Source organism: Salvelinus namaycush, chromosome 4 (genome assembly GCF_016432855.1).
Source record: "Salvelinus namaycush isolate Seneca chromosome 4, SaNama_1.0, whole genome shotgun sequence".
In the NCBI taxonomy this organism is placed as follows: domain Eukaryota; kingdom Metazoa; phylum Chordata; class Actinopteri; order Salmoniformes; family Salmonidae; genus Salvelinus; species Salvelinus namaycush.
Genome location: NC_052310.1, coordinates 12,072,573 through 12,095,117, shown reverse-complemented (window position 1 = coordinate 12,095,117; position 22,545 = coordinate 12,072,573). Strand labels below are relative to the sequence as shown.

General features: G+C 42.6%; 1 protein-coding gene across 1 annotated transcript in view; it reads left to right on the top strand.

Moving 5' to 3' along the window:
• The window catches only part of grid1b (glutamate receptor, ionotropic, delta 1b), a 433,446-nt gene that overhangs the window by 385,490 nt on the left and 25,411 nt on the right, over nucleotides 1–22,545 (top strand). The window contains exons 9-12 of the mRNA XM_038990328.1: nucleotides 13,687–13,788; nucleotides 13,982–14,179; nucleotides 14,344–14,680; nucleotides 17,387–17,525. Of these exons, the coding sequence (XP_038846256.1) occupies nucleotides 13,687–13,788; nucleotides 13,982–14,179; nucleotides 14,344–14,680; nucleotides 17,387–17,525 (776 nt within the window). The remainder of the gene's footprint in view (nucleotides 1–13,686; nucleotides 13,789–13,981; nucleotides 14,180–14,343; nucleotides 14,681–17,386; nucleotides 17,526–22,545) is intronic.

Below are 22,545 nucleotides of genomic sequence, written 5' to 3'. Positions count from 1 at the left end.
GGCCAATTACGCACGGCGTTAACGCGGTCACACTCCATCACCACCCCTGAGGTGGAAATGCGATAACCCAGGAAGGAAACGGCTTGTTTGGAGAACACACATTTCTCAGCCTTGACGTATAGGTCATGCTCCAGCAGCCGCCCAAGGACCCTGCGCACCAGGGAGACATGCGCGGCGCGTGTGGCAGAATAGATCAAGATGTCATCAATATATACTACCACACCCTGCCCGTGCAAGTCCCTGAGAATCTCATCTACAAAGGATTGGAAGACGGCTGGAGCATTCTTTAACCCATACGGCATGACGAGGTACTCATAGTGGCCTGATGTGGTACTAAACGCTGTTTTCCACTCGTCTCCTCCCCGAATACGCACCAGATTATACGCGCTCCTGAGGTTCAGTTTTGTGAAAAAACGCGCTCCGTGGAATGATTCCACCGCCGTAGCGATGAGAGGTAGCGGATAACTAAATCCCACTGTGATTGAATTGAGACCTCGATAATCAATGCACGGACGCAGTCCTCCCTCCTTTTTTCTCACAAAAAAGAAACTCGAGGAGGCGGGTGACATGGAAGGCCGAATGAACCCTTGTCTCAGAGCTTCCGTGACATATGTCTCCATAGCCAACGTCTCCTCCTGTGACAATGGGTACACGTGACTCCTGGGAAGTGCAGCGTTCTCCTGGAGGTTTATCACGCAATCCCACCGTCGATGAGGTGGTAATTTGGTCGCTTTTTTCTTACTAAAAGCGATAGCCAAATCGGCATATTCTGGGGGAATGCGCACAGTGGAAACCTGGTCTGGACTCTCCACCGACGTGGCACCGATGGAAACTCCCACACACCTACCTGAACACTCCTCTGACCACCCCTGAAGAGCTCCCTGTCTCCAGGAAATGAGGGGATTGTGAATGGCTAGCCAGGGAACCCCCAACACCACTGGAAACCCAGGTGAATCAATAAGGTAGAAACTAATCTGCTCCCTATGATCCCCCTGCGTTACCATGTCCAGCGGAATCGTGGCCTCCCTGATCAGCCCTGACCCTAACGGTCGGCTATCTAAGGAGTGCACAGGGAAAGGTGGGTCTATCTGCACCAGCGGAATACCCAACTTACGGGCGAGTCCGCGATCCATAAAACGGGGTGGAACTGACAGGAACCCCTCTGAACGCCCGCGGGCAGCTAGCAGGTTGTCCAGTCGTATTGACATGTCAATAAGGGAGAGTGTAGTGTCCCAACAAGCTAGCTCCCGACGGACGTCCTCCCGAAGGCTACATCGGTAATGGTCCATCAGGGCCCTGTCATTCCACCCCGCACCAGCAGCCAAGGTCCGGAACTCCAACACGAAGTCTTGCGCACTCCTCGTCTCCTGTCTGAGGTGGAACAGTCGCTCACCCACCGCACGGCCCTCCTGAGGGTGGTCAAATACGGCCCGAAAGCGGCGGGTGAACTCTGGGTAGTGGTCTCGAACCGAGTCTGGGCCGTTCCAGACCGCGTTAGCCCATTCCAGGGCTCTACCCGTCAGACAGGAGATGAGGAGGCTAACACTCTCCTCTCCCGAGGGAGTCGGATGAACAGTAGCCAAGTAGAGCTCCAACTGGAGCAAAAACCCCTGGCACCCAGCCACCGCTCCGTCGTACTCCCTCGGGAGCGCGAGACGCAACGCGCCGGAACCAGACGCTGACGTGGAAGGAGTAGGTTGCGACGTCCGTGAAGGAGCTGGGGTAGACGTCGGGAAACCACTCCTCTCCCATCGCTCCATCCGACCCAATCCTATGGAGAACGGCGGTGTGATGGAGGACACGCTCCTCCATCGATGGAAGAGGGGTGGTTGCTGCTTCTGCTGACTCCATGGTTGGTGCGGGCTTCTGTCACAATTCCAATGGTGAAATGAAGGAGTCAGGTGCAGAGAGCAGGGTAGTTCCGAGCAAGTGGAATTTATTATTTCAACCAGAAATAATCTATGAGACGGCTACGCCACACAACAAAGGGCGCGTCAAAAAATACAGTCCAACATAAATTAGGACAGAATCCACTATATAAATCACCACCACAAAAAACAGAATAACAAGCCCGCACAAAAGTCGGCGGGCCAACTGGGTTTAAATAACACCCTAACCCTAAACACAAAACAGGTGTAACCAATTAGACAAACCTAAATGAAAACAGAAAAGGGGATCGGTGGCAGCTAGTAGGCCGGAGACGACGACCGCCGAGCGCCGCCCGAACGGGAAGAGGCACCATCCTCGGCGGGATTCGTAACAAGTACGCAAGTATAACCTGTCTAGGACTGGCGGAACCCCTCGCCAACAGCCAATGAAATTGCAGGGCGCCAAATACAAATCAACAGAAATCTCATAAATCAAATTTCTCAAACATACAAGTATTAGGCACCATTTTAAAGACACAATTCTCGTTAATCCAGCCACAGTGTCTGATTTCAAAAATGCTTTACAGCGAAAGCTGCACAAACGATTATGTTCGGTCACCACCAAGCCACAGAAAAACAGCCATTTTTCCCACAAAAGAGAGGAGTCACAAAAAGCACAAATAGAGATAAAATGAATCACTAACCTTTGATGATCTTCATCAGATGACACTCATATGACTTCATGTTACACAATACATGTATGTTTTGTTCGATAAAGTGCATATTTATATAAAGAAATCTAATTTTACATTGGCGCGTTAGGTTCAGTAGTTCAAAAACATACGGTGATTGTGCAGAGAGCCACATGAATTCACAGAAATACTCGTTATAAATGTTGATGAAAATACATGTGTTATACATGGAAATATAGATGAACTTCTCCTTAATGCAACCGCTGTGTCAGATTTCATAAAAACTTTACGGAAAAAGCATAATCTAAGTACGGCGCTCAGAGCCCAAAACAGCCAAAATAAATATCCGCCATGTTGCGCCGTCAACATTAGTCTGAAATAGCATTATAAATATTCACTTACCTTTGATGATCTTCATCAGAATGCACTCCCAAGAATCCCAGTTCAACAATAAATATTTGATTTATTCCATAAAGTCCATCAATTATGTCCAAAGAGCTTCTTTTGTTAGGGCATTTGGTAAACAAATCCAAATGCGCGTTCAGGTCCAGTTGGACGAAAAGTTCAAAAAGTTATATTACAGGTCGTAGAAACTTGTCAAACTAAGTATAGAATCAATCTTTAGGATGTTTTTATCATAAATGTTCAATAATGTTCCAACCGGAGAAGTCCATTGTCTGTAGAAAAGCAATGGAACGAGAGCTACCTCTCATGTGAAATGTGCATGACTGAGAACGAGGCTGCTGCCAGACCCCTTAGTCAAACAGCTCTCATCCGGCCCCCCTTCACGGTAAAAGCTTGAAACAACGTTCTAAAGACGGTTGACATCTAGTGGAAAATAACCCATATCCCACTGTGTATTCGATAGGGGCTGAGTTCAAAAACTACAAACCTCAGATTTCCCACTTCCTGTTTGGATTTCTTCTCAGGTTCTTGCCTGCCAAATTAGTTCTGTTATACTCACAGACATCATTCAAACAGTTTTAGAAACGTCAGAGTGTTTTCTATCCAATACTAATAATAATATGCATATATTAGCATCTGGGACTGAGTAGGAGGCCGTTTACTCTGGGCACGCTATTCATCCAAAAGTGAAAATGCCGCCCCCTATCCCAAAGAAGATAAACAACACATAACCATGGGACCACGCAGCCGTCATACCGCTTAGGAAGGAGACGCGTTCTGTCTCCTAGAGATGAACATACTTTGGTGCGAAAAGTGTGAATCAATCCCAGAACAACAGCAAAGGACCTTATGAAGATGCTGGGGGAAACAGGTACAAAAGTATCTATATCCACAGTAAAACGAGTCCTATATCGACATAACCTGAAAGGCCGCACAGCAAGGAAGAAGCCACTGCTCCAAAACCGCCATAAAAAAGCCAGACTACGGTTTGCAACTGCTCATGGGGACAAAGATCGTACTTTTTGGAGAAATGTCCTCTGGTCTGATGAAACAAAAATAGAACTGTTTGTCCATAATGACCATCCTTATGTTTGGAGGAAAAAGGGGGATCCTTGCAAGCCAAAGAACACCATATCAACCGTGAAGCACGGGAGTGGCAGCATCATGTTGTGGGGGTGCTTTCCTGCAGGAGGGACTGGTGCACTTCACAAAATAGATGGCATCATGAGGTAGGAAAATTATGTGTATATATTGACATCATATCAAGACATCAGTCAGGAAGTTAAAGCTTGGTCGCAAATGGGTCTCGAAATGGACAATGACCCCAAGCATACTTCCAAAGTTGTGGCACAATAGCTTAAGTACAACAAAGTCAAGGTTTTGGAGTGGCCATCACAAAACCCTGACCTCAATCCCATAGAAAATTTGTGGGCAGAACTGAAAAAGTGTGTGCGAGCAAGGAGGCCTACAAACATGACTCAGTTACACTAGCTCTGTCAGGAGGAATGGGCCAAAATTCACCCAACTTGTTATGGGAAGCTTGTGGAAGGCTACCCGCAACGTTTGACCCAAGTTAAACAATTTAAATGCAATGCTACCAAATACTAATTGAGGTTATGTAAACATCTGGCCCACTGGGAATGTGATGAAAGAAATAAAAGCTGAAATAAATCATTCTCTCTACTATTATTCTGACATTTCACATTCTTAAAATATAGTGGTGATCCTAACTTACATAAGACAGGGAATTTCTACTAAGATTAAATGTCAGGAATTTTGAAAAACTGAGTTTAAATGTATTTGGCTAAGGTGTATGTAAACTTCCGAATTCAAATGTACATATTTCCTCAATTACCTCGACTAACCGGTGCCCCCGCACATTGACTCTGTACCGGTACCCCCTGTATATAGTCTCGCTATTGTTATTTTACTGCTGCTCTTTAACTACTTGTTCATGTATTTCTTATTCTGATTCATATTTTTTAAACTGCATTGTTGGTTAGGGGCTTGTAAATAAGCATTTCACTGTTTTATTCGTCACGTGACTAATTACATTTTATTTGATAATGACAAAGTAAAAACTGGTTTGGGGATTTTTTTGCAAATGTATTAAACATAAAACATAAATATTCAGACCCTTTACTCAATACTTTGTTGAAGCACCATTAGCAGCAATTAGAGCCTTGAGTCTTTTTGGGTGTGACCCTACAAGCTTGGCAGACATGTATTTGGGGAGTTTCTCCTATTGTTCTCTGCAGATCCTCTCAAGCTCTGTCAGGTTGGATGGGGAGCATTGCTGTACAGCTATTTTTAGGTTTCTCCAGTGATTTTCGATCGAGTTCAAGTCCGGGCTCTGGCTGGGCCACTCAAGGACATTCAGAGACTTGTTCCGAAGCCACTCCTGCATTGTCTTGGCTGTGTGCGTAGGGTCGTTGTCCTGAGCGCTCTGGAGCAGATTTTTATCAAGGATCTCTCTGTACTTTGCTCCGTTTACCTTTCCCTCCACCCTGAATTGTCTCCCAGTCCTTGCCGCTGGAAACATCCCCACAGCATGATGCTGTCAACACCATACTTCACCATAGGGATGGTGCCAGGTTTCCTCCAGATGTGACGCTTGGTATTCAGGCCAAGGAGTTCAATCTTGGCTTCGTCAGATAAGATAATCTTGTTTCTCATGGTCTGAGAGTCCTTTAGGTGCCTTTTGGCAAACTCCGAGCGGGCTGTCATGTGACTTTTACTGAGGAGTGGCTTCCGTCTGGCCTCTCTACCATAAAGGCCTGATTGGTTGAATGCAGCAGAGATGGTTGTCCTTCTGGAAGGTTCTCCCATCTCCACAGAGGAACTCTGGAGCTCTGTCAGAGTGACCATCGGGTTCTTGGTCACCTCCCTGACTAAGGCCCTTCTGGTCGGCCAGCTCTAGGACGAGTCTTGGTGGTTCCTAACTTCTTCCATTTAAGAATGATGGAGGCCACTGTGTTCTTGGGGACCTTCCATGCTGCAGACATGTTTTGGTACCCTTCCCCAGATCTGTGCCTCGACACAATCCTGTCTTGGAGCTCTACGGACATTTCCTTCGACCTCATGGCTTGGTTTTTGCTCTGCCATGTCAACCTTATATAGACTGGTGTGTGCCTTTCCAAATCATGTGAAATCAATTGAATTTACCACAGGTGGACTCCAATCAAGTTGTAGGAACATCTCAAGGATGATAAATGGAAACAGGATGCACCTGAACTCAATTTCGAGTGTCATAGCAAAGGATCTGTCTACTTATGTAATTAAGGTATCGCTGTTTTTTTTATATACATTTGCAAACATTTCTAAAGTTTCTGCTTTGTCGTTATGGGGTATTGTGTGTAGATTGAAGGGGAAAAAAATATTGCTTCTTGCTTCTTGGATAAAGCTTCTTGGATAAAGCCAAGAGGTCTGAATAGTGTCCGAATGCACTGTACATACTGTATATTCTTAGTAATCCCCAGAATTAAGTCCAAGCGTTACAGTTCAAGCTCGCCACAGTTGGGTGTGGGAAGGAAGGAGGTCGAAGACTAGGAAGTGAAAGCCTCTGTATGTGTTAATCATGAGTTATTTTAGTTTACCTTTTCACAGATGACCCTGTATACACATCTATACACATCAATATGCACTATACACATCAATATACACACCAGTATACACAGCAATATCCACATCACTATACACTATATATCAATATACACATCAATATACACTATATATCAATATACACATCAATATACACTATGCACATCAATATACACATCAATATACACTTTACACATCAATATAAACAATATACATCAATATACACTGTACACATCAATATACACTATACACATCAATATATACATCAATATACACTATACACATCAAAATACACATCAATATACACTGTACACATCAATATACACATCAATACACACATCAATATACACACCAGTATACACAGCAATATACACATCAATATACACTATACACATCAATGTACACTATATATCAATACATACATCAATATACACTATACACATCAATATACACATCAATATAGGCTGTACACATCAATATGCACATCAATATAAACAATATACATCAATATATACTGTACACATCAATATACACTATACACATCAATATACACATACATATACACATCAATATACACATCAATATACACTATATACATCAATATACACTATACACATCGATATACACATCAATATACACTATACACATCAAAATACACATCACATACATCACACATACATCAATATATACTGTACACATCAATATACACACCAGTATACACAGCAACATCCACATCAATATACACTATACACATCAATATACACATCAATATACACATCAATATTCACTATACACATCAATATACACATCAATATAGACTATACACATCAATATACACATAAATATAAACAATATACACTGTACACATCAATATACACTATACACATCAATATACACTATGCACATACACATCAATATACAAATCAATATACATATCAATATACACATTAATATACACCACATATCAATATACACAGCAGTATACACTATACACATCAATATACACTATACACATACATATACATATCAATATACACATCAATATACAGATCAATATACACATCAACATACCCCACACATCAATATACACTACATATTGATATACACATCAATATACACATCAGTATACACTATACACATCAAGATACACTATCCACATCAATGCACACATCAATATACACATCAGTATGCACTATACACATCCAGATACACATCCGTATACACTGTGCATCAATATACACATCCGTATACACTGTGCATCAATATACACATCAATACACACCAATATACACATCAATATACACTAAACATCAATATACACATCAATATACAAATCAATATACACTACACATCAATATACACATCAATATACACTATACACATCAATATGCACTATTCACATCAATATACACCGCACATCAATAGACACATCAATATACACATCAATATACACTATACACATCAATATGCACTGTACACATCAATATACAATATACACATCAATATACACTATACACATCAATATACACATGCATTTTCAGAGCATTAGAAACATTAGAAAGGATGATGCGTCACAATGCACATTGTTCACAACAGTACATGTTTACACCCACAGCGTCTGCTTATCTATGCTTAGTAATACCCAGTACTTGGCCCAAGCTTGGCAAGAACTGGTTAAATAGTAGAACGTCCCTACAACATCCTCTCCTTACTGCCATTAACCTTTCGGGATTGCGACAAGGCCATTAGGCCGGAAGACTAAGAGGGGTTAATGAGCTGACTAATAATTAGCCTAATTTATCTTGTATCTGTAAAAGTTCCGACACTCATTAACGATGCGTTCGCATTTCCCCAAGTAACGTGCAATAATGCTTATCCCTTTATTACAGTTGGTTTGAAAAACTGAGCTGTATATTCAGAACAATAACGGCGATTCAATACAAGGATTGGCATCGTCGTTATGAAAAGCCAAGCCGTGCTACACAAAACTTGGATAGCTCTTCAATTCTATGTATCAGTCGATATTTATCTGTTGAAAAATTAAGCTGTGACGTCACTGGTGTAACCTAACTGTTGCTCACAGTGTGAGACTAGTACCGAGTGCAGGCTTTAAGTGGCTTTAAGTCCTGCAAGTAGCATTCACATCACGCAATGACTGGCTTTGTAGCGACTAAGATGGATAGCAGGTACCATGCAGTGTGGTGTAGTAGAGCTGTGACGAGCACACAGGCCAGAGTTGCCTCATGTCTGCATTGCGGGGACTCCCAACTGGGAGAGATAGTACAGCACAACATGGCTCACTCAGCCACAGATCAAGAATGGATCCCACCTGTGGTTTTAGGCCTGGTGATTAGATCTCGACCAGGACAGAGAGGTGTAATCTCCTTTGGTTTGACACAGTGATAAAGTTTGTGATGGGGGTTAAAGGGGAGGGTGGATGGGACATGGGAGACACCAGTGTGTCAGATGGTCTCTGTACAGAGGTGTTTTGTTGGTCTATCAATTGAGAAATACAGAGATAGAGATCCAGCAGTGGGCCATTTGAAAGACGAAGGGGGCTTATCGGCTTGTAGCACGGCTTTGATAAGGTAGACAGGGATCCTCCTGGCTCTCTTGTGCCTGTTAGGCTTGTTACAGTGGCGGCTCTGCCCACTAACAAGCAAGCGGAGCTGGAGAGGAGCTGGAGCGGAGCTGAATTACACAGACAGTTATTTGGAACATAAAGGGTTTCGGCTGAATAGAAGTCCTTCTGAAATGAATCCATTACAAAAGAGATGAAAAAGCAGGGCTTTCATGATAATTTCAATCCCTCGCAATAACAGTTTGCTATTCAGAAACCCCAAGTAATAAGTATACGAAAATAATGACATGGGATATTGTAGATTTTGCTTTTCGCTATTAGTCTCTAATGATATTGTGTGTTTTTTCTTGATGAGTTGAGCTAGGTCTGAACATTGTGACCAGGATTGGCTTGTGGTACTTTGGAATTAAATGAAAGCCCAATAATTAGTTTAAATTCACCATAATACATGTGATATTCAACGTCCCTGATCAATTCAAATTTAAATCTGCAATAATTTGCATTGCGCTAATGAGGAAGAAATAAACAACACATTTAGGCCACGTCTATTGATGGGAGCATTATTGTTATTTTTCCTCCCCCGCCTGCATTTAAACGAACAAAGAACCACCAGGCGTTCTAATAATTGAAATCCTTGCCATACACTAACTACTTAGTTAGAGATGGTTTTCTTTCAACTGTCTCTAGAGACAAAACTTTCTGTGGAGATTCAAACATCAGAGGCAGACAGTCTAATAATGAAATACACAGGAGAGGATTCACCAAGAATGCGTCAACAGAATATTTTTATTCTGTTACTGGGGGCTTTCCGAGGATGCGGAGAGCAGAGTTGATGTTGCTTTTTAAGCTCCATGCGTTTTATAGCTCGAAATTAAGGCACGCTGACTGATTTCCTGCTGCAATGTTAGAGAAGGATTGAGCTACATTGTACCTGATGCTAACTTAAGCAGCGCTGCCATGTGGCTAAGGGAGGCATTTAATCATTCACTATAGGTTAGCCTCTTGTAAACAAACATGATATAACCAACACTGACAAAGCCTGTCTATTTCCATTAACCATTACAAAAACATTTAGTGATTTTATTTCTTCAAGAATGACAAATATATTCCTAATTCCCCCTAGCATGTTATTAAATCATTATCAAATCATGTACATTAATCCAGGCAACTACCTTCTCTGTCATAGCCGTAATCCATCAAAACATCAATGTCATTTTGATCACCCGTGAAACATTTGCCAGCAGGCATGAGTGTGATACATTGACATGCAGGACAGCTGTCCTGACAGATAGTCACACCAGTACCCTCTCAGCCTCGAGCAGTTTTCAGATCATCTCTGTGAAAGGATATGTATTGGGGACGGACACAGCAGGTGTCAAGCGGTGGCATTTAGCTCCCCCACCCACTCAAAGCAACGCCACAGTTGACTGAGCGGCCTGACATTTTTACAAAGGGAAGAGGGATGCATGGAAGCGCATGAGTGACGACGCGTTGACCCACCATTGATCCATCCACCTTGAGGACAGGATGCTGTACAGACACAGATTTGTCTGGCCTGACTGCTGCTCAGAAAGAGCCTTCCCTGTGGCCTAGGGGTGGTCTAGCGGTCTAAGCCGCTGCCTCCGGATCACAGCTGGAGCATGGGTTTGAATCCGGAACATTGCTATTTCAGCACACTCTCTCCTCTTGTCGTGCCCCTCAACCTCAGTTTTATCCAATAAAATGTCACTCCTTAAAAAAAAGAGCGCTCCCGTACTAAAGAAGGATTTTGGTCTTCCAGTAGAACAGGAAATAGTACTATCATGGCCCAACTGAGTGTCAGTGGTGTGCAGTACAATGCTAGGGGTTAATGATGACAATTGGCACCCGAAAACCAAGCAGAAGTGACTTTCCTCTTAAAACATGAAATTATATTCTGTCCTTTGCACATTTCTGAGTTTCTATGTGCACAGATTTCTGTTCAAACAGCTGTTAGAACCCTAGAGTGTGACACAACATCACAGGGCCACAGTAGAGTTCCCTTCCGAGGCAAAAACCAGAAGCAGCCATTCATGTGCAGATTGACATGTACCCGGGTCGATTAAGATTATAAAGTTCAACATGGTGGGTCACAATAAAAGCCATATATAAAACTCCATTGACAAGTGATCCATCTGCTCTGGTTTGATGATTGATGCCGTGTCCTTACCACCATTATTATGAGGCCTTCTTTGTTGTTAAGGCCTGACCTTGTCACTGGGGTTGGAATAAATATTGACTTTATGAAGTGAGACTGTCATGGGTTTAAAGCAGTAGGCTACAGAGCCACTGATTTCTCTATGGTTCAGGACCCTGCTTTCCATAGCCATTTTTATCTGTTTCAGTCTACTGAGAACCATGTCTTTTTCCTTCAAGAAAACTCACTTCCTTTCGATGAATAAGTTGCAGCTTGTAATGTGACTGCAGGGCATGCACGACAGAATAAATTCGGCTTGACGCCAATAATATAATTTAAAGTGAATCACTGAAATTGTGATACACTTTAAAGGGCAGCTGATTTTTTTTTTAAATGTATCATTTTCCCTGTGCCTCTGGCTTAGAGGGTTAATTGATTCAATTATTTAAATAAATAAAATAATAATAATCATAGTCACAACCAGTTTCATTAGTATTGTCCACTTCCGAGAGGAGAGCTAAAACAGCAAAATGTGGCCTTAACAATTCCGTAGTGCTATAGGCACTAATGTACATAATGAAGAAATCCCTAACGATGTAGAGATCACCAGGAAGACAGCTGCTTCAGTAAAATGGTATTCTCTCTGGCCTCAGGGGAAGCCATGTTTTCCCAGTTAGCCTTTCTTTATGGGCCTGTGAGGCTAGCTCATCCACATTCATCCTGCTGAAAAGGATTACATACGGTAAGTATAGAAAGAAATCACGGTACCCTTTACATGTAAGATGGTTACCATGACGATGATACACACACAGGGATGTTTTCACTGGCTGTTGATATTGATGGTAATTGATATTGTGCTGTAACATAGTTCAGTAAACATCTCTAGAGTGATGGGATGTGTACAGATGTAGGATCTTAATTTGAGCCAGTTTGCTACAGCAGGAACATAATCAAGCAACAACAGGACATTTGAATTATTATGTGGATTATAATTAATGAATGCATTTTTCGTAAGGGAAAATCAAGTCTGAAATTTCAAATTGGAAATGACAAACTTCAGAAGCCTTTTTAAACTTCATATACATTACACGTTTACATTTCTCCTGCAACAGATTGTACATCTGTAGGGTTTATATCTGAGTGTTTGTGCGTTTGTATATCTCCCTATGTTTATGTTTGTATACTGCATGCCTCTATGCATGGGAGCGCTGTAAAATAACAATTATCCTACATGGTACGTTAAATAGCATAATTACGACATTAGGCTGAAGACTATGTTGGTTATTAACTTCACACTGTTAGCCGGAGTAAATAAATCCGATTTTTGAATAAGTGTGTGAAATTGTTCATAAAATTATATGAGTTTAATCAACCGTTATTGCTGGGGTGATGATGGGTCTCTCACACACACACACACACACACACACACACACACACACACACACACACACACACACACACACACACACACACACACACACACACACACACACACACACACACACACACACACACACACACACACACACACACACACACACACACACACACACACACACACAGAGAGCCTGTGAATGGACTTCTTTATACTGTATGTAATCCCGGATAAGAGTATCTGATATCCATGACACACATATAGAGGTGGTCTGTACAGTTTCAACTGCCAGAACGGCTTGACCAGTGAGCCCAACCCTCCCTGCTTGCGTTTCATTTCAGCCAGAGGGCTAGTCCATCTGGCCATGCAGTCAGAAAACACATGTCATATCAAGTAATCAATGAATCAGCATGTTACCTGAGCAAAGCAGATTTCAGATTTCTCACCAGTATCAAACATGGTTGCATGAGACACACACACACACACACACACACACACACATACACACACACACACACACACACACACACACACACACACACACACTATAGCGTTTGAGGAGATCAAGAGGGAAATATGTTTAATTATTTTTTCTTCTTTAACTTTGAACTATTCCTCTGTGCATTAGCACCGCATTGCCTCAGTCAGCTGTTACCTAGATGACCGTCATGTTCCATTCCATCTATCACCTTCACTAAACATGTAAATGGGTGGAATGAGTGATCTTCAATGCCTTTTTCATGTTCCTAAATGAATTACTCTAGAGTTGAAGAAGCTTTAGGAAGCCTTAAGTATCAGCTTTTCTTTGGCTGGAATATCGAAAGGTGTCTGGTGGAGATTTTGGGGGTTCATTCTGTGTGACTGGAAGCCTGAAAGATAGAATTAGGCCAAGAGGAGATTGGTCTATTTTTTGCTAAAGACATGGTTGAACTTTTTTGATGAGCACATTTAAGAAAGTCTCTCTCTCTCTCTCTCTTCTCTCTTCTCTCTCTCTCTCTTCTCTCTTTTAGCTGGCTACATGGGACTCAGTCCATGGTCTAAATGGAAGCCTGAAAGAGAGTCGCATTGAGAATGGCATGCAAGGAGTAACGGTCAAAGTAGTAACACTACTGGTAAGGAACATCTTGTTGACACTGTGAGACTGTGTTACCATCCATGTGCTGTGAATTGGAAACAGTATCCATGTTGTTCAGCTTGAAAACAATGTGTCGAACACTGCTGCTTAAAACAGAACCATTGACTCAGCACATGCACCTGAATTCATGTTGTGAGCATTCCTATCTGATGTTGCGTTCGATTTTGTAGGAGGATCCATTTGTCATGGTGGCTGAAAACATCCTTGGTCAGCCTAAGCGGTACAAAGGATTCTCCATCGATGTGCTCGACGCCTTGGCCAAGATCCTGGGCTTCAAGTACGAGATCTACCAGGTGGCGGACAGCAAGTACGGCTCGCAGCTGCCCAACGGCTCCTGGAATGGAATGATCGGCGAGCTCATAAACAAGGTGAGCTTTTCTGTATTACCCGTGAAACCTACCAACCTGCTGTATTACCCCCAGGAAGAGAATGCTATTTGAGACCATTACGGTTTCCACTTGAATTCAGTCCCCGCTCATCCCTGACTGACCAGGGGATGTTAGCTATACTTATTCTCTGTCTGTCTCCACAGAGAGCTGACCTGGCCGTGTCTGCCATTACTATCACTCCGGAGCGGGAAAGCGTGGTGGACTTCAGCAAGCGCTACATGGACTACTCTGTGGGGATCCTGCTGAGGAAACCAGAGGAGAAGATCAACATCTTCTCACTGTTCGCTCCGTTTGACCTGGCCGTGTGGGGGTGTATTGCTGCAGCCATCCCCGTGGTTGGAGTTCTCATATTCCTGCTAAGCAGGATGCAGTCACTGAAGCCCCAGAATCCTCCAGTGCCACACCAGCAGCCCACCAACCAGGCGTCCAACTCCCTGCACAGTGCTATCTGGATAGTCTATGGAGCGTTTGTACAGCAAGGTACAGAGGACTCTCCTATATACTCATTTAGCTTTTATCTAAAGCAACATAGGCCATTTTACAGTAGAAAACAAATGTATCATTTGTATGTTTCAAATATTTTATGGGAAACATACCATTTTCATGTGCTGGAATGTGTTTGTTGATTACATTTAAAAATGCATGATTCATTAAAATATCCTGTGACTATTTACAAACTATTTATGATACGATGTTGATACTTTCTAATGCTCAGATGAACAGTAAGCCGATTTAGGTAATGAAAGTGATCCTATGCGTTACAATACCATCCATAAAGTTGCATATGAAGTGGAAAAGGCCACACAGCTGTTTCTGCACCTATGTTGCTGTCTCGTACATGTCTCATGGACACGTGTGCGGTATACAGTCCATATAACATAGTGATTGCATTACAAGCTTGTTAAGCTCACAAGAGCACAGTAAAGGTGCCTTTGAATGAAGAAAAGGATATGTTGGTTGGGATCCAAGACTGGCAAAGGGAAATAAATGAGTGTGTCAGCAAGTCCTGTTGAACCTCAGCTGCATCTATAATTACCTCCTGCCTGTTGAACCATTTTAAGCCTAACAGCCAAGGATTAAACATGGGGAGCCTCTGCCCTGTTGGTTCTTTGCAACTGTCCACTATTTCAAGTGGACACTTTTTATCTGTATGGGGAAACAAGTTATGGAACCTTTGAAGTAAATCACTCTACTCTGGATACATTTTCTTAGTACAGCATATTGTCAACCAATTGTGTTATGGGACGGTGAACAGACTTCAGCCCTTCAGTGATCCTTATATAACCATTTCTGTCACAGCATCTTCTATATACATCAGTGGGGGCTGGTGGGAGGAGCTATAGGAGAATGGGCTCATTCTATTATCTGGAATGTAAGAAATTGAACGGAGTCGAGCATGTGGTTTCCATATGTTTGATGTCTTGATACCGTTCCATTTATTCCATTCAATACATTACAATGAGCCTGTCTTCCTATAACCAGCCTCAACTGAAAATGTGTCCTCCTATAGTTCCTCCCACCAGTCTCCTCTGATATACAGCGTCAGTTACAAGTTTGGACACACCTACTCAGTCAAGGGATTTTCTTTATTTTTACTATTTTCTACATTGTAGAATAATAGTGAAGAAATCAAAGCTATGAAATAACACATATGGAAGCATGTAGTAACCAAACAGGTGTATTTTATACTTGAGATTTTTTAAAGTAGCCTACCTTTTCCTTGATGACAGCTTTGAACACTCTTGGCATTCTCTCAACCAGATTCATGAGGTAGTCACCTGGAAGCATTTCAACTGACAGGGGTGCCCTGTTAAAAGTTAATTTGTGGAATTAGTTTCCTTAATGCGCTTGAGCCAATAAATTGTGGTATATATATAAGATATCCCTATTTGGTAAAAGAACAAATCCATATTATGGCAAGAACAGCTCAAATAAGCAAAGAGAAACGACAGTCCGTCATTACTTTAGGACATGAAGGTCAGTCAATCCGGAAAATGTCAAGAACTTTGAAAGTTTCTTCAAGTGCAGTCGCAAAAACCATCAAGCGCTATGATGAAACTGGCTCTCATGAGGACCACTACAGGAAAGGAAGACCCAGAGTTACCTCTGCTGCAGAGGATACGTTCATTAGAGTTACCAGCCTCAGAAATTGCAGCACAAACTCTACAAGTAACAGACACATCTCTATATAAACTGTTCAGACGAGACTGCTTGAATTAGGCCTTCATGGTCAAATTGCTGCAAAGAAACCACTACTAAAGGACACCAATAAGAAGAAGAGACTTGCTTGGGCCACGAAACACGAGTAATTGACATTAGACCGGTGGACATCTGTCCTTTGGTCTGTTGAGTCCAAATTTTTGGTTCCAACCGCCATGTCTTTGTGAGATGCAGAGTAGGTGACCTGATGTTCTCTGCATGTGTGGTTCCCACCGTGAAGCATGGAGGAGGAGGTGTGATGATGTGGGGGTGCTTTGCTGGTGACACTGTCAGTTACTTATTTATAATTATTTAGAATTCAATGCACACTTAACCATCATGGCTACCACAGAATTCTGCAGCAATACGCCATCTGGTTTGCGCTTAGTGGGACTATCATTTGTTTTTCAACAGGACAATGACCCAACACACCTCCAGGCTGTGTAAGGGCTATTTGACCAAGAAGGAGATTAATGGGGTGCTGCATCAGATGACCTGGCTTCCACAATCACCCGACCTCAACCCAATTGAGATGGTTTGGGATGAGTTGGACCACAGAGTGAAGGAAAAGCAGCCAACAAGGTGTCAGCATATGTGGGAACTCCTTCAAGACTGTTAGAAAGCATTCCAGGTGACGTTGGTTGAGAGAATGCCAAAAGTGTACAAAGCTGTCATCAAGGCAAAGGGTGGCTACTTTGAAGAATCTAAAATCTAAAATCTTCTTAGATGTGTTTATTAACACTTTTTTGGTTACTACATGATTCCATATGTGTTATTTCATAGTTATGTTGTCTTCACTATTATTCTACAATGTAGAAAATAGTAAAAATAAAGAAAACTCTTGAATGAGTAGGGGTGTCTAAACTTTTGACTGGTACTGTACATCCACCCACTTTACCAACAGCTTGTTCATCCTCAACCCCTTGATAACTGTAGTTGCTTTCTACCCAGCCTGGAGAGTGACATGTCCTTTCTCCCCCTCTATAGGAGGGGACAGCGTGGTGAGCTCTGTGGCCCTGAGGATCGTCATGGGCAGCTGGTGGCTCTTCACCCTCATCGTATGTTCCTCCTACACGGCCAACCTGGCAGCCTACCTCACCGTCTCCCGCATGGACACCACCGTACGGTAGGTTGCTCCTTGCCCGTCTGACTCTGTTTTATCCCTTCCTGAATAATAGTGTCAAGGTATTGTTAACCCGGGTGAACAAGTCATGAATGACGACCCTTGGCTTACCCCGCTGTTGGACTGTCTAATGTTCTGTCATCACAAGGGGACAAGAAAGACCATCCAGAAGTTCACTGTCTTTTATTGTCTGCAGTAGAATATGAATGAGGTGTTCACCACAAGTGTTGTCAGTCTGTGGTTGATACAGGGGTCAAGTTTTGTGAGTGGTCAAGGTAGTATGCACTGCAGTGTGGAGGCTGCTCAGGGGAGGACGACTCATAATAATGGCTTTAACGGGGCAAATGGAATGGCATCAAACCATGTGTGTACATTAGATGTTCTTGAAGCCTCACAACGGACTGTTACACAACCATGGTGATATGTTGAATAACGCAAAAGATCCTGTAAAGTTTTCAATAGATTTATATGAAATATGACATTCAGCATGTACAGGATCATTATTTTAATGTCACAGCTCGACCATGCAGTACTTTTGCCATTCATCCTGTAGGAACATGGGCTCCAGAGCATATTCCACAAATCTCCACAGTGTCATCCACAACATTTTAACTGAAAATGAATTGACATGTCTAATGCATGATTGCAGCGTTCGTATTATCTAATACGGTGTCTTCCTTCTGAAGGTGATATTTCGCTACGCTGGTATGTGCCAACTGTTTGAAATGCCAGACATACATCATGGCATCGTCCAGTAGAATCCATTTTGAATAATCATATGCCTACATTGCCTCCCTGCTCACAGACACACACATGTATATGTACATGGACCTCACACATGGAGGCATGATGTTGGATCTTTAAAGATTACCATCCCCTCTCTGTTGGCCTTCGGATCTGCAAATGTTATCCACCGCTTATCCCGGCACGATGCGTATTTGCTCAGGCGCTGTGGCTTTGACGTCTGATTGTATTTGATTATGCTGATGTTGTGCAAATGGTGTGTTTCAAGGTTGGAGGAGGGAGGGGATTGCAGGAAGGTCATCCAGCCTACTAAGATAGTTAGGTGAGACAACCACATATTGCAGTCGTAGTACGTACATTTTTCCTCAATAAATAAGTTGTCAGCAAAGTCAGTGCTGGTAGGAAAAGACAAGTGGAAGGTTATTTGTGTGTGTGTGTGGGGGGGGGGGGGTGTAAGAACAATGTGTTATTTAAGATATTCTTTGAAGAGGTAGGGTTTCAGACGTTTTAAGATTATGGGAAGGGACTCTCCTGTCCTAGCGTTCGGGGGTAGTTCGTTCCACCATTGAGGTGCCAGGACAGAGAAGAGCTTTGACTGGGCTGAGTGGGAGCTGACCACCCCTAGAGGTGGGACGGCCAAGAGACCAGAGGTGGCAGAAGAGAAGAAGGGAAGAGGGGATGGGGTTGAGTGGGCAGGTTGTCGGGTGTCCCACTCGGGTGGTGGTCAGTCAGGCGGACATTTGGATAAACATTTGGATAAACAGAAACCATGCCATGAATTAGGAACAATATTTTCATTTTTTTCATAATGTGATGCAGCACATTGACAACTCAAATCGCTTTGGAAAAAATTGCTTTCTTATTAACCTTCTTACCTAATGAAAACCTATAGCTGAGATAACAAAACAAGACCTTTACAATCAATATTGTTAAAATAATAAAATTGTTTCATTGAAACTTAAATGAACAATTCCTAGAATTGAATGTAGGCTGCAAAAATAAATATATTTAGTAGGCTAATAGACCCTACTCAAACTTTTACCAGCTATACTGATTATAACTTTATATGTCCTTCATAAAGTAAAGAAAATAGCGAAAGCCTACATTAATGTAATAATTATTAACTGATAATTAACAAAATTATCGTAAAGAAATACCTGCTTGCACTTTTCGAAGGCTGTGTAGGCTATCCATCTACCGTGTTTTTGTCCTTGTCCACAATGACTCCAAAATCGTTACAAACCGGGGATTTCACTCACATGGGACCTGTATCCACGATTCTGTATTCCCCCATCTTAACCTTTCTTTTGATTTCTATGGTTACGTTAGCCATTTTTGCGTGAACTAGGCTAGCCAGGGAAAGTAAACATGGCAATGTATTCTCACATGGAGGGAGGAAACATAAGCTCTGCACATGGACAAATTAAAATGTTTCAGCACCACACAAATAATGTTGACAGTTCCCTGCTCCACACTCTCTCACTGCGTGCGTGGCTGGTAGCCTCTATGTCTGCCTCCCTGCTCACATAATGGAATTCACAACACAACAAGCTCCTGGGTTTGCAAAAATATTGTGTTGATTTCAAATGTTTCCAGCCCTCAATATAATTGTTCAAGGAACGCTTTCATTCCACCCGCAAGCTGATTTTTTTGCGGGTCACCCACGGGGAACTGTTGGTATCAGACCCGATGGAGGGGAGGGTCAAGCCAGCTGGGAGGAAAGGGGACAGTGATAGTCAAAGGATGCAAAAAGGAAGGAGAGTAGGGTCGAGGAGGCAGAGTGAGGAGACAGGAGGGAGAAGGATTTAGCAGAAGGGAGAGATGATAGGATAGAAGAGGAGAGAGTAGTGGGAAAGAAAGAGAGCGAAGATTGTGATAGCGTATCTGAGTAGTGGCTGAGTGGTTAGGTTTGGAGGAGAGAGGGAGAGAAAGGCAACAAAGTAGTGATCAGAGACATGGAGGGGGGTTGCAGTGACATTACCAAGCAAACATCCTCTAGTAAAGATGAGCTCAAGCGCATTGCCTGCCTTGTGAGTGGGAGGGGACTGGGAAAGGGTGAGGTCAAAGAACTGAAATGAAGTCCGGCATCAGGAGGTTGAAGTCGCCCAGTACGCTGATTGGTGAGCCATCATCAGGAAATGAGTTTATCAAGGTGTAAAGCTCAAGCTTTTCATATCATTGCTCCTCCAATTCCCCTGCTTTTTCTCACAGCAGGTTTTTATTACGCTACATGTACCATATAAGCTACTAGTTTTACAGTATTATGTTTGTCACGTCAGCTTGAAAAATATATATACTGAACAAAAATATAAATGCAACATGCAACAATAGATTTTTTTTACTGAGTTACAGTTCATATAAGGAAATCAGTCAATTGAAATAAATAAATTAGGCCCTTATCTATGTATTTCACAAGACTGGGAATACAGATATGCATCTGTTGGTCACAGATATCTTTTTTTAAAGTAGGGGCGTGGATCAGAAAAACAGTCAGTATCTGGTGTGACCACCATTTGCCTCATGCAGCGCTACACATCTCCTTTGTATAGAGTTGATCAGGCTGTTGATTCTGGTCTTCGGAATGTGTTCCCACTCCACTTCAATTGCTGTGCGAAGTTGCTGGATATTGTCTGAAACTGGAACACGCTGTCATACAGCGCATCCCAAACATGCTCAGTGGGTGACATGTCAGGTGAGTATGCAGGCCATGGAAGATCTGGGACATTTTCAGCTTCCAAAAATTGTGTACAGATCCTTGCAATATGGGGCTGTGCATTGTCATGCTGAAACATGAGGTGATGGAGGCAAATGAATGGCATGACAATGGGCCTCAGGATCTTTTCACGGTATCTCTTTGCATTCAAATTGCCATCGATAAAATTAAATTCTGTTTGTTGTCCGTAGCTTATGCCTGAACATACCATAACCCCACCGTCACCATTGGGACACTCTGTTTACAACACTGACATCAGCAAACCGCTCCCCCACACTACGCGATACACGTGGTCTGCGGTTGTGAGGCCGGTTGGACGTACTGCCAAATTCTCTAAAACAATGTTGGAGGCAGCTTATGGTAGAGAAATGAACATTCAATTCTCTGGCAAAAGCTCTGGTGGACTTTTCTGCAGTCAGCATGTGTATTGCATGCTCCCTCAAAACTTGAGACATCTGTGGCATTGTGTTGTGTGACAACTGCACATTTTAGAGTGGCCTTTTATTGCCCCAGCACAAGGTGCACCTGTGTAACAATCATGCTGTTTAATCAGTTTATTGGTATGTCAAACCTGTCAGGTGGATAGATTGTTTTGGCAAAGGCGATTTCAGCTCATGAAACATGGGACCAACACTTACATGTTATATTTTTATTCAGTGTATATATTTATATATTCCACCTGAGTACCAATTGTCATAATCAAACATATCTGAAGCAGACCTTCCTGGCAGATTTTCTGCCACGCTAGGAGTACGGACTGGAGTGTGCTTTTCACTTGTGTGACGCAGTGTCCTTCTTGTTTATATCTGTGTTCTCGGTACATTAGGTTATAGAGACAGAGCTCTAGCCATTCTGTTGATTCTGCCACTGCTGGGAGAGGTTCTTTATTTATAGCCATTCTGGATGATTCATCCCACTCCTGTTAGTGGAAACCATGGCTGAATCAGACACTGGGGTCTTTCAAATGTCTCTTTACATTTATGTCATTGGAGCGCATGTCTGAATGTCTGAAACTTACTCCTCAGACTTGCATCAGCGAATAGATAGCTTTTCGCTTGGCACCGACTTCTAAGATGCTTCAGGAGGGCGGTCATGTGTGCTAGCGATGCACAGGTCCTGGGTTTGAGCCACGGTGTAAGCCGAATCAGGAGGACGTGGTACTCGCTAAGCAAGCAGCTTGACATTCTTTACATCAGCATGGTGGTTACGTTAGCTAATGGAAATGGTAGGTAGTGGATAGGTAGTGGAAAGTACATTGGACACGCGTTTTCCATCCCATACTCCCCCTGAACCCAGAGGTCACAATGAACCTCTTTCTGAAGGGTCTCCCATCACACCATTTAGAAGCTACCGTACAGCCAGTGCCAGGTGTTAATGGTGATGTGCATTAGCCAGTGATATCATGAGTAGCCCCCACTTATGCTCAAACACACACACAAGTGCGCACTCATGCATACCACATGCGATTGCATTGACAGTGTGTGAATTTTGTGACCTACATCATTTGAGAGGGTTTAATTTGTACTCCAAACTTTGAGTAATATACCTATTAATTAATTTACATTT